The sequence below is a fragment of the Penicillium roqueforti genome (assembly GCF_015533775.1).
Source record: "Penicillium roqueforti strain LCP96 04111 chromosome Unknown scaffold_38, whole genome shotgun sequence".
Lineage (NCBI taxonomy): Eukaryota > Fungi > Ascomycota > Eurotiomycetes > Eurotiales > Aspergillaceae > Penicillium > Penicillium roqueforti.
The window spans coordinates 83,359-94,770 of record NW_024067602.1 but is presented as its reverse complement, the minus strand read 5'-3'; the positions used below and the strand labels follow the sequence as shown (position 1 = coordinate 94,770).

The following is an 11,412-nucleotide window of genomic DNA, read 5'->3' as shown; positions in this document are numbered from 1 at the left end:
TTTAGCATCAGAATGCATTCACAATAACGATTACATAACCATCACGTGCATCTATCCAAATCACCACTGCGCTGTCAATAGCTTCAGCCTCTAACAATGCCGCCCAAAAATTACGCCCTCCCCTATCGACGGAGCTCCAATGCCTCGGAGGATGACTTCTTCGATATCCCCGATGAACCCTGTCTCTCCATAGCCAAGCGCCAGCTACGACGCGTCCGAACATGGGCCACAGTCGCCCTGATCGTCCTGTTTATTCTGTGGCAACGGCGTGAACGCCCCCCGCCGCTGCCCCTACCACATATCCACTACGACGAAGTCGACTGGTCGCGCTTTGCCTATACTCAGTATGCAACCAATGAGGTCTACATGTGCAATTGCCTGATGGTCTTCGAGGCTTTGCACAGACTCGGCAGTAGGGCGGAACGTGTCTTGTTTTACCCAGAGGAGTGGGACCTCATTGTCGAGGATGAGTTTGACCGCGTCAGCCAGTTGCTGCTTGAGGCGAAACTCAAGTATAATGTAATGCTGATCCCGATCAAGATCGAGGGAGTTCAGGATGGATCCAGTGAGTTCGGCTGCCGCTGTTGGAACCGATTCTAGCTTCTTGAAGATACCCACTGACATGTCACTCGCTTTATAGACTCCGATTCCAGGGCTTCGTGGGATACTAGCACAGCCAAGCTCATGGCCTTCGGCGAGCACGAATACGACCGTGTCATCCATCTCGACTCCGACGTTATCCTCCTCCAGACAATGGACGAGCTCTTCTTCCTCCCGCCTACCACTGTCGCCATGCCACGTGCTTACTGGCTTCTTCCGGACAAACTGCTCTCGTCACTGATGGTCGTCATTGAGCCCTCCCTCCGCGAATATCTTGCATTGACCGACGTTACCGCACCCACCCAGAACGGTCAAGTCGATATAAACCTGACGGACCATCGGTATGATATGGAGCTGTTGAATCGGCGATATGGGGACTCAGCAATGGTCCTCCCACATCGGCAGTATGGGCTATTGAGCGGCGAGTTCCGGACGAAGGATCATCGCAAGTTCCTGGGGAATGATGATGAGGTCTGGGACCCTGATCATGTCCTGGCGCAGGCTAAGTTTGTGCACTTTTCCGATTGGCCGCTGCCGAAGCCGTGGATTATGTGGTCGCAGGACATGTTGGCGGCTGAGCAGCCGAAGTGTGATAACAATCCTGGCACGCCGCAGGAGAGTGGGTGTCGGGATCGAGAGATCTGGAAGATGATATATGATAAGTATCGGAGACAACGAAAGGTATGTTTAGTCATGGGGGAATATTGGCTCGTTGCTAACTGTCGTAGGATATCTGCAAGCTGCTCAGTTATCCGGCGCCGGTTTGAGTGAAAAACGCACCTTGATTAATTGTATACATATGTAGTATAGGTAGATTATGGCGTTTGGGATATATTTCTTTCAAGGGAAGACATGAATCAACGACGATCACTGTATTAGAAACCAAAAATTCAACTGGATATCTCAGAAAGCAGTACATGAATGCAAATCCACATGAAGACATTAAGCATACCCCATGCCTCTCCTCCACCAATTCCATACCCCCCTCCTCGCCATAATGCCTCCAAACTCCTTGACACTCTCTACCTCATCCAGTCCCAACGGGAGATCCAACTCTCTCTCATTTCTCTTCTCATTGTTTCCATTCCCAGTCCCATATCCATCCTCCTCCTCCACAACGCCGGGTCGCGTAACCAATTGAAAATCCTTATATCGTAACCGGCGCACAACATCCACCCAGCTCTCCACCGGCTCCTTTCCGCCCTCCACGTACATGATCCCCGGACACCCGCCGGAGCGCAGGAGTACGGCGCATTGGTGTGTGTCTGCGGCTCGTTTGAGCGCGGCTACTTTTTTGCGGGAGGTTATGTGATGGGTGCGGATTAGAGCGTTGTAGAGAGTTTGCATTTTGGGGTAGTGAGGGGGAGAGTATGGAGTTTGGAGACGGGGAACTTGGAGCTCGGTGGCGCTAGACCGGATTGGGAATTAGATAAGGACCTCGACACCTGAGGCAGAAGTGCATATATTAGTAAGCCCGCCACGTGAGAAATTCTCCGGTGTAAATGTCATTCTGCAGGAAAGTGTGGGGGTTGACATGATACAATGCCCCTGTGAAATTACTCGAGACTGGAAGATACTATATCTCGATCAGAGAGTATACATAGACCTAACTAGGCTCGTCTACATAATATGCCAGAATATACGGTTAATAGAAAATCCTCATTTCCAATGTTCCTCGGTGGCTCTCGAATGGTTCGGTGGATCCTTCTCGCCTTGGCTTCCCTTTTCTGCAAAACAATCGCGCGGTGGCCGCGGACTCCGCTTGTATTATATTCAAGGCCTTCGCCAGAATTGGTGAAAAGAACGAACCGCCTTTCGTTGCACCCACCTTGCCACTGTCATTGGCTGTATACCGAGATGGTCAGATAACGCCTGGACCCCATCAGCAACATCTTGACTTTCTCATCGACCACCGGATTGGCTGGTCGTATCCAGGTTCATCATCATGAGCCTTGGCTTCTTTTTCGGGACATGTGGTCGTACCTTTTTTTCTTGATTGAATTAAATTCTTATTCTTGGTCTTATTCTTTATAAGATTGTGCAATTTCTTCATGTATAGTACAATGAGGTCTGGATTTTCCGAACGACCATCGAAGGATCAATATGCCCGCTCCTCTTCATCCCCACTTGAAGCATAGCTCTTCCTTTGCCAAGGAGAAACACAACAATGAACCGCCGAGAGTGCAGGTCTCATACGAGGACGAAGATGCCCTCGCCGATATTCATCACACATTAACCGCTCAAAGCCACCCGGATCCCAAGTACCCGGAACCGCACTCCTCCTTCGACAAGTTCCTCGAGGAACAAGTCCAGGGCAAGAAACCTGCCAACCTCGGCGTCTGTTTTCAATCCCTCTCAACATGGGGCGACGGAGACTCCCACGCAGATGTAAAGACCTTCGCCACAGCCCTGTGGCGGACCCTCACCCTACAGGATGTCTATGAATGGACGATCCAGCCATGGATCGTGAAGAAGATGCCCGAGCATGGGCGTCCGCTGATACGCGATTTTTCCGGAGTCGTGCAGAGCGGAGAGATCATGCTGTAAGCAGGAAATCAAACGCCATCTCATCCTTACCGAACTTGGTCTAATTGAAATATATAGCGTTCTGGGCCGTCCTGGTGCCGGCTGTTCGACCTTTCTGCGAACTATCGCTGGCCACCACTCTTCCTTTCTGGGTGTCACGGGCTCAATCGATTACTCCGGTCTCAGCTCGGATGAAGTTAGGAAGCACTACCGTGGCGCCGTGGCCTACATCCCCGAGGACGATGTGCATTTCCCCACCCTGACCGTGCGTCAAACGCTCGAGTTTGCACTGCAGAGCAAGACTCCCAAACGCTACCGGGAGAGGATTCCCCGGTACCTGGAGATCTATGGGCGGGTTTTTGGCATGTCACATACCATGAACACGTTGGTGGGGAATGAGTATATCCGCGGAGTGTCTGGAGGAGAACGCAAGCGTATCTCTATCATTGAATCTCTCGCTACCGATTCATCAGTAGCATGTTGGGATAATTCCACGAGAGGATTGGACGCATCCTCTGCACTCGATTATGCACGCAGTCTGCGTATTATGACCGATACATGTGGCAAAGCAACCTTGCTTACTTTATACCAGGCCTCGGATGCCATCTACGAGCTGGTGGATAAGGTGCTGCTCATTGATGAAGGCCGCATGCTGTACCAAGGGCCTGCAAACGAGGCGAAGCGTTACTTCGAAGATCTGGGCTATGAGTGCGCTGATATGCAGACTACTTCGGATTTCCTGACCAGTATCACCCTGCCCGAAAGACGGCGCTTCCGTGCCGGATGGGAAAACCGTGCGCCGAAGGGCCCCATTGAACTCGAAGCCGCTTTTCGCCAGAGTGCTGCGTTCGCTAACATCGAGACGGCCGTCGAAAGATACGAAGATCAGAAGTCCGGTAGGTCTTCCAGTGCGTATCCGGCGGATTCGGAGTGCGACAGCGTGGAGGTATTCAAGAAGACTGTGCAAAATGACAAGTCGCGCTTTGTCTCGTCTAAGTCGCCATATACGATTTCGCTCTTCCGACAGGTCGTTCTTTGCGCCAAGCGTCAGATGTGGCAGTTGAAAGGGCATATGGGCCCGCTATACATCAAATTAATTTCTTGCGTGGTCTATGGGTTGTTGATTGGGTCTATGTTCTACGATCAGCCTCAGACTACCGAGGGTATGTATTCACGTGGAGGTGTGCTCTTCTACTCTTCTATTTTGCTTGCCTGGCTGCAGATGTCGGAGTTGGAAGAAGCTATGCAGGGTCGCGATATCCTGAGCCGACAGAAGAAATTCGCCTTCGTGCGGCCCAGCGCTGTATGTCTGGCCCGAGTGCTCTCAGATATGGTGATAACTGTGCTTTTGACTTTTTTGTATTTGATTGTCATGTACTTCCTGTCCGGTCTACGGTCTGATGTGAGTAATCTCGGAATCTTGGCACAGTATAGACGCTGACTCTTCCAGGCCGGTCCCTTCTTCATCGACGGCCTCTTCATTTACACGAGTACGCTTTGCCTCACGGCGCAATTCCGTGTCTTTGCCGCTCTATCGCAGAACTTTGAAGTTGCTCTTCGCTACTGTGGGGTTTCTGTTATGTTTTGCATCGTGTTTGGCGGCTACGTTCTCTCCGTCGACAAAATGATTCAAGATGTTCCTTGGGTTGGATGGATTGCATATACAACTCCTGCTCTGTATACCTATGAAGCAGTCATGGCCGCCGAATTCCACAATGTTAACTTCCCCTGCGCGGCAGCCTCCATTATCCCATCCGGTTCGGAATATACCGACCTCGCATATCAGACCTGTGCCTATGCTGGTAGTCAAATTGGCAGCACTGTCGTGAATGGCGATGACTACTTGGCTGCGAGATATGGATTCTACTACAGCAACGTCTGGCGTAATTTCGGGATTCTCTGTCTTTTCACAGTCGCCTTTATTGGGATGACCTGTTGGCTGAGTGAGGTGCTTGAGTGGGAGCTGGATAGTGCTGGCCCTATCCAATACAAGGGCTCGCGGAAGCTGTCCAAGCGGGAGAAGAAAGTTAAGTCTGATGAAGAGGAATCGCCTGTCTCGATTGATTCTGCAGCGCCACCTGTTGGTCATGAAACAAAGCATGACCAGACTCTTACAGCTACCGAGTCTACTTTCTCCTGGTCTGACTTGGAGCTGAATGTGCAGATTGGCAAGGAGACCAGGAAGATTTTGGATGGGGTTTGTGGATACTGCAAACCAGGGTCTTTGACTGCTCTCGTTGGTGCCTCGGGAGCAGGCAAGTCTACATGTAAGATCACAATGAAATGAATCCATCGCTTGATTTCTGACAACCTTTAGTGTTGACTGCACTCACTCAAAGAGAGAGTCCCGGCATCTTGTCCGGGTCTCTATTCGTGGACAACCGGTCAATTGACCAGTCCTTCAACCGACAGATCGGATATTGCCAGCAAATGGACATCCACGACGAAAGCAGCACGATCAAGGAAGCTTTCGAGTTCTCTGCCCTGCTACGACAAAGCCACGAAGTTCCAACGGCGGAAAAGCTGGCATACGTGGAAACGGTGATTCACACATTGGACTTGGTTGAATTACAAGATGCAGTGATCGGGTCTTTGGACATTGAAAAAAAAAAGCGGGTCACTATTGGAGTGGAGCTGTGCGCTCGGCCAAACTTGCTTCTTTTCTTAGATGAACCGACAAGTGGACTCGACAGCCAGGGCGCAACTAGTATCGTCGCTCTGCTACGACGTCTCGCCAACCAGGGACTGGCGGTCCTCTGCACTATCCATCAGGCTAATCAGCAGCAATTCGAAGAGGTAAGCATTAAACACCCTTCTTACGAATCAATATTAACAAGACCAGTTTGACCGCGTCTTAGCCCTGAGCCCTGGCGGAAGCACATACTACTTTGGCCCAGTCGGTGAATCTGGCCACGCAATCTTCGAGTATTTCGCAAGACACGGCAACATTCCGGAAAAAGTCACCAACGCAGCCGATTTCCTCATCGAAGTAGTCGTCGGCGGCATGAAAGCCTCGGGAAACCCTACGAATTGGGCAGCCATCTGGCGCAACTCAGAAGAATTCGCCGAGGTCAAGAACGAGATCGCTTCAATTCGCTCCGACAAGAATACCCGTCCCCCTTCCCTGCCCCCAACCCTACCCCCTCTCAGCCAGCAGATCATACTCCTCACTCAACGGACCTGTCGCCAGTTTTGGCGCACCGCCGAGTACCCATACTCGCGTCTTTACTCTTCCTTCCTCCACGCTCTTATCAACGGCCTCACCTACCTCCAGATCGGCAATAGTACGACGGACCTCCAGTCAAAGGCGTTCTCTTGCTTCCTTGTCCTGATGCTGGTTCCCGAGTTTATCAACGCTATATCTATGCGCTTCATCATGAACCGCGATATCTGGTTAGCAAGAGAAGGCCCGAGTGGTGTATACGGCTGGGTAGCATTCTGCACAGCGCAGATCATCTCCGAGATCCCCTATTCCGTTCTGGGTGCCGTCGTCTTCTTCGTCCTATACTATTTTATGGTGGGATTACCACTCGGCTTCGCAGCCGGCTACTGTTTCCTGATGTTCTTCCTTTTCTTCCTATTTGCGACCTCGTGGGGTCAGTGGATTGCCGCTCTGAGGTGAGTTTAATATAACCAAGCACCGTTTCTTGTCCGCAGTGACTTAATCAACTAACACATCCTGCCAATCGATAGCGCCGACTCAATGATCGCCGCTACCCTCATGCCCTTCTTCATTATCATGTGTGAGCTCTTCAACGGTATCCTCCGTCCGCAATCTCAGATGCCTGCCTTTTGGAAATATACAATGTATTACATCACACCGTTCACGTACTGGATTGGTGGGGTGCTCACCTCCGTTCTCCGTGGTACTGCTGTCGTTTGCTCTCAGACTGAATTGACTATCTTCGAGAGTCCACCCAACACTACTTGCAGTGAGTACGCGGGCCCATGGCTTGATGCGAAAGGTGTTGGGTATCTCTCCAACCCGGATGGAATGGGCGAATGTGGATATTGTGAATATAGCTTTGGTGATGATGTGAGTTTGTTTCCTGGAATATGTTTTGTCTTATCCGGAATAGATGCTAATCTGCGTTGGCAGTATTTGTCTGGAATTGGTCTGGATTCTTCCAAGATCTGGCCGTATTTCGGTATCTTTCTTGCTTTTACCGTTACGAACTACTTGCTGGTCTTTTTACTGGTTTATTTGCGGTCTATTATGAAGCCGCTTTGGCTGTCAAAGTAGCTTTTCTCTTTGATTTGGATGTACATTCGGCATAGCGTTGCGTATATATTAAAAGTGAAGCTTGTCATTTGAATACTATGAATATTGACATTTTGTTTTTACAGTGAAAGCGACCCTTCGTAGTACAGGGCATTATTATCACGGCCCCAGACAGCCTTTTGATATAGCTTACCCTTTGCAAACGTTGCAAACTTCGAACCTTCTCGCTTAGCAATCTAGCGAACAATACAATTCGACGACACAATATTCACTGCGGTCGTGAACATGCGTAGAAAGATAATTATGTTCCCTGCTTTGCAACTTGCTTCATCTTTCTTCATCTCAGTCATTTAGTTGAATGCACTCCTCCCTCTCCAAGATCGACCTGGCACCTCACAACTACTAGCACGTCATAGTGACAAGTGAACCACAAGACTAACCACCTCTCTTGTCTCCAGTTTTTCGAGCCTAAGGTCCGGATTTCTAACCGTTGATCCAACATGCCATACTCAGATATTCTGGTCACCTTACTCGATATATTAGAGTTGGCCACCCGCCCAACCTTCTCTGAATCTGATATTGTTAGTTTCTTGCCCTGTCAGATATTTAGGGCTGGACCTAGATATGGGGATGATCGACTAACAGATACAGCGGAGAAATGGAGAGGAATAATATCTCGTCGGATATGTAGGAGAGGACTTATATACTGATGAAAGAAAAGCAATCATACAGGAGAGTGTACCTGAACTACAACCTTGTACTTCTTACACCATTGACACTCACATAACTTTCACATAAATCTTAGATAACTCTTAGCCTCTGAAGTTATATGTTATTTAAAGTTCTATCTTCAAGTTGACCTATCCTCCAATCTAACACGGGCCCTTTCGTATCATAAAATATCATCTAGATTTATATTAGTGTGTCGGGCCTGTACTAAATACAGAATGCACTACTACTAATGTAATATGAACGAGGATACTACTTCAAACTGATGTGAATGGCGGTAATCATGGGTACTACACCTAGAGAAAATGAACACAAAGAACGAGGTGCTCAAGGCACAAGCAAACTAATTGTAGACATATTGAAATTCTATCTCGCAATACCCAGGGCCCATAGCTCAACAATTTCCCCCGTAGCTAGCTAGAGTTTATTGCACATATTCATGGAATTGATCCGAGGGAAGGGAACTGTAGATTGCACAATGTATTGGGTTTGATTGATTTGAATGATTCCCGAAATGCAACTAAGCGAAAAGAGGTTGAACTAAGCATGATGATCCTACTTGGAAGCCAGCCTCTGATATTCTTGGTAACTATGCTTATCCTACGCGGTCTAAACTACTTCGGGTAAGGCGCTTCTTGGCCAGCTAATATACACGTGACTTTAGCCACCATTAGCCACATGTAAATTGGCTAGATGCCTTGTTACCAAGGCATCACACGGGATAGAGCCTCTCCCTCTGTCCATTCACGACTGAATAACTACACTGTTTTCTCGATGATTGATCAGGCTACTGTATCTATTCCCGATTATATTACATACACATAGCCAGTCAAAAATGCTGTCTTGATGGCACTTGGAGTAGTATGAACGAGTGTTTAGATACTTCCCACCTTGTCCGGCTTGGCTAAAATCAATCGGAGGTGGGAAAAGCATCAAGGAGCCCCTGCATTGTATAGAAGTGAAAATAAACTGTCCGATGTTGTACAAAGTGAAGACTCTGAATAACTTCACTTTATCTCCCGCCATTGGGGCCATTTATGGCATCATCGTTATCTCCACATTTCTCCACATTGGATAGCTTCTTTATAAATTGCATACAAATACAACTTGTACTACTCCGCGATCTTTCTCAAACACAATGAAATTAATCACTGCCATCGCCGGCCTCGTCGCCGTCGAAGGCGTTGCAGCCCTCAATTTCCAATCCAACCTGCAATCAGTCCTCCAATCGGTACTGAAACCCAACGAAGGACAATTGCGCAAGCCAAATATCCTCTTCGTCATCACTGACGACCAAGACTTGCAACTCGACTCAATCTCCTATACCCCCCTAATCTCCAAACACATCCGCGACCAGGGCACCTTTTTCCGCAACCATTTTGTTACAACAGCGCTATGCTGCCCGTCGCGCGTGAGTCTATGGACCGGTCGCCAGGCACACAATACAAATGTGACCGATGTCCATCCACCATACGGCGGATATCCCAAATTCGTTGAGCGTGGCTTCAACGATGATTTCCTCCCGCTGTGGCTCCAAGGGGCGGGTTATGATACGTATTACACCGGGAAAATGTTCAACGCACATACCGTGTATAACTACGACAGCCCACACATCAATGGATTCAATGGATCGGATTTCCTTCTCGATCCTTACACCTATTCTTATCTCAATTCGACTTACCAGCGAAACCATGAACCACCGGTCAGCCACGAGGGTGAACATACCATCGATGTGATCACGGGAAAAGCACTGGGTTTCCTCGATGATGCACTGGCCGGGGAGAGGCCCTTCTTCCTAGCAGTGTCGCCTGTCGCGCCACATTCGAATGTCGATCCTGGCGATATCACGTCGGGAAACTTTTACATGTCCGCGCCCGTCCCCCTCGAACGACATCAGCATTTGTTCCAGGGTGTCACAGTGCCCCGGACGGCGAATTTCAATCCGGACCAGGTAAGCGCGGCCCTGATTCAAATTAACGTGTTTGTGTTCGCAAATTCTGACGGATTTGATTTGCTTGCGTAGCCAAGTGGAGTCAGCTGGGTTCACGACCTACCCCTGCAGAACCAATCGGTCGTCGACTACAACGATCACTTTTATCGTTCACGTCTGCGCGCCCTGCAGGGTGTTGATGAATTAGTTGATGGGCTTGTCACCCGGCTGGAGCAGAGTGGTCAGCTAGATAATACTTATATTATCTATACCTCCGATAATGGGTTCCATATTGGCCAGCACAGACTGCCGCCCGGGAAGACTTGCGGGTTTGAGGAGGATATCCGCGTTCCCTTGTTCATCCGTGGACCTGGCGTGGCTAAAGGATATGTGCAGGATGCTGTCACTACGCATGTGGACTTGGCGCCGACTTTGTTCCATCTTGCGGGTATACCGCCGAGGGATGATTTCGATGGTACCGCTATTCCCATGACGCCCGAGTTTGAGGGTGAGCGCCATGAACATGTTACAGTGGAGTATTGGGGTTCTGCTGTTGTTGAGGGTATTTATAGCGGCATTGGTCAGTCCAACGTTTTCATGGCCATTGTGGGATAAGTACTAATTCCAAGGCAGGTCCCGGAGGCTCAACCCTGATCCCAAATAACACCTACAAATCCGTCCGCTTACATGGAGACGGATACAGTCTGTATTACTCAGTCTGGTGCAACAATGAACATGAACTGTATGATATGTCGGTGAGTAGATAGTACCTTGGTTCTTTATCACAACGACTAACCCTTTTGCAGACCGATCCATACCAGTTGAATAATCTGTACCCGACTTCCTCCCAGGAGGATCTCAATGAACCGCGCATTCTCGGTCGCAACTTGACCCAGGCTATCAATCGACTCGACGCTCTATTGATGGTCCTCAAGTCATGCCAGGGTGTGACTTGCATCCATCCGTGGGATGTCCTTCAACCGGTAGACCCGGTTAGTACTCTCCAGGATGCTCTAAATGAGGAGTATGATGGCTTCTATAGCGCACAGCCCCATGTCTCATTTGACTGGTGTGATGCGGGATACATTGTTGAAGCTGAGGGGCCACAGGTGCCGTTGACTAGTCGACACGGGGTGTCTTGGGATGTGTGGGTGTAAAGAAGTAGTTAATTTGCTAATTTTACATTGTAGATAACGATGCCAATCAATTATATTCAAGTATTCCTGTTATTCAATGTCCACATCACTATCTAGAGGCCAATAACCCCCAGATCCCCAGATCCTTGGCAAATCCCAAATCCGTGATTGCGCCATATCTCCCCATCTCGCGACATCAAGAAGTCGTCGCGTCAAAACGCACTCGACGGAGTTGGTGCTGTTTAGCACATTTTAACTAAATTGACTTA

The 11,412-nt window shown here is 49.1% G+C and overlaps 4 protein-coding genes across 4 annotated transcripts; 3 read left to right on the top strand and 1 right to left on the bottom strand.

The window, feature by feature from the left end:
* Window positions 1-96: 96 nt before the first annotated feature.
* LCP9604111_8881 (CAZyme family GT8) lies at window positions 97-1,367 on the top strand (the record flags this gene model as incomplete). Its single annotated transcript, XM_039077073.1, has 3 exons — window positions 97-565; window positions 641-1,281; window positions 1,329-1,367. 3 exons carry the CDS (start codon window positions 97-99, stop codon window positions 1,365-1,367), a joined length of 1,149 nt encoding a protein of 382 aa, XP_038925118.1.
* A 175-nt stretch (window positions 1,368-1,542) lies between these two features.
* Window positions 1,543-1,947, bottom strand: LCP9604111_8880 (uncharacterized protein; the record flags this gene model as incomplete). Its single annotated transcript, XM_039077072.1, has 1 exon — window positions 1,543-1,947. The coding sequence occupies one exon, from the start codon at window positions 1,945-1,947 to the stop codon at window positions 1,543-1,545; it is 405 nt and encodes a 134-aa protein (XP_038925117.1).
* Window positions 1,948-2,703: 756 nt separating this feature from the next.
* Window positions 2,704-7,369, top strand: LCP9604111_8879 (putative ABC multidrug transporter; the record flags this gene model as incomplete). Its single annotated transcript, XM_039077070.1, has 7 exons — window positions 2,704-3,143; window positions 3,205-4,528; window positions 4,577-5,393; window positions 5,444-5,922; window positions 5,969-6,744; window positions 6,820-7,162; window positions 7,226-7,369. The coding sequence occupies 7 exons, from the start codon at window positions 2,704-2,706 to the stop codon at window positions 7,367-7,369; spliced, it is 4,323 nt and encodes a 1,440-aa protein (XP_038925116.1).
* A 1,846-nt stretch (window positions 7,370-9,215) lies between these two features.
* On the top strand, window positions 9,216-11,164 carry LCP9604111_8878 (sulfatase family protein; the record flags this gene model as incomplete). The annotated part of the gene is made up of 4 exons (XM_039077069.1): window positions 9,216-10,028; window positions 10,101-10,587; window positions 10,641-10,762; window positions 10,814-11,164. The coding sequence occupies 4 exons, from the start codon at window positions 9,216-9,218 to the stop codon at window positions 11,162-11,164; spliced, it is 1,773 nt and encodes a 590-aa protein (XP_038925115.1).
* Between the last annotated feature and the right edge of the window lie 248 nt (window positions 11,165-11,412).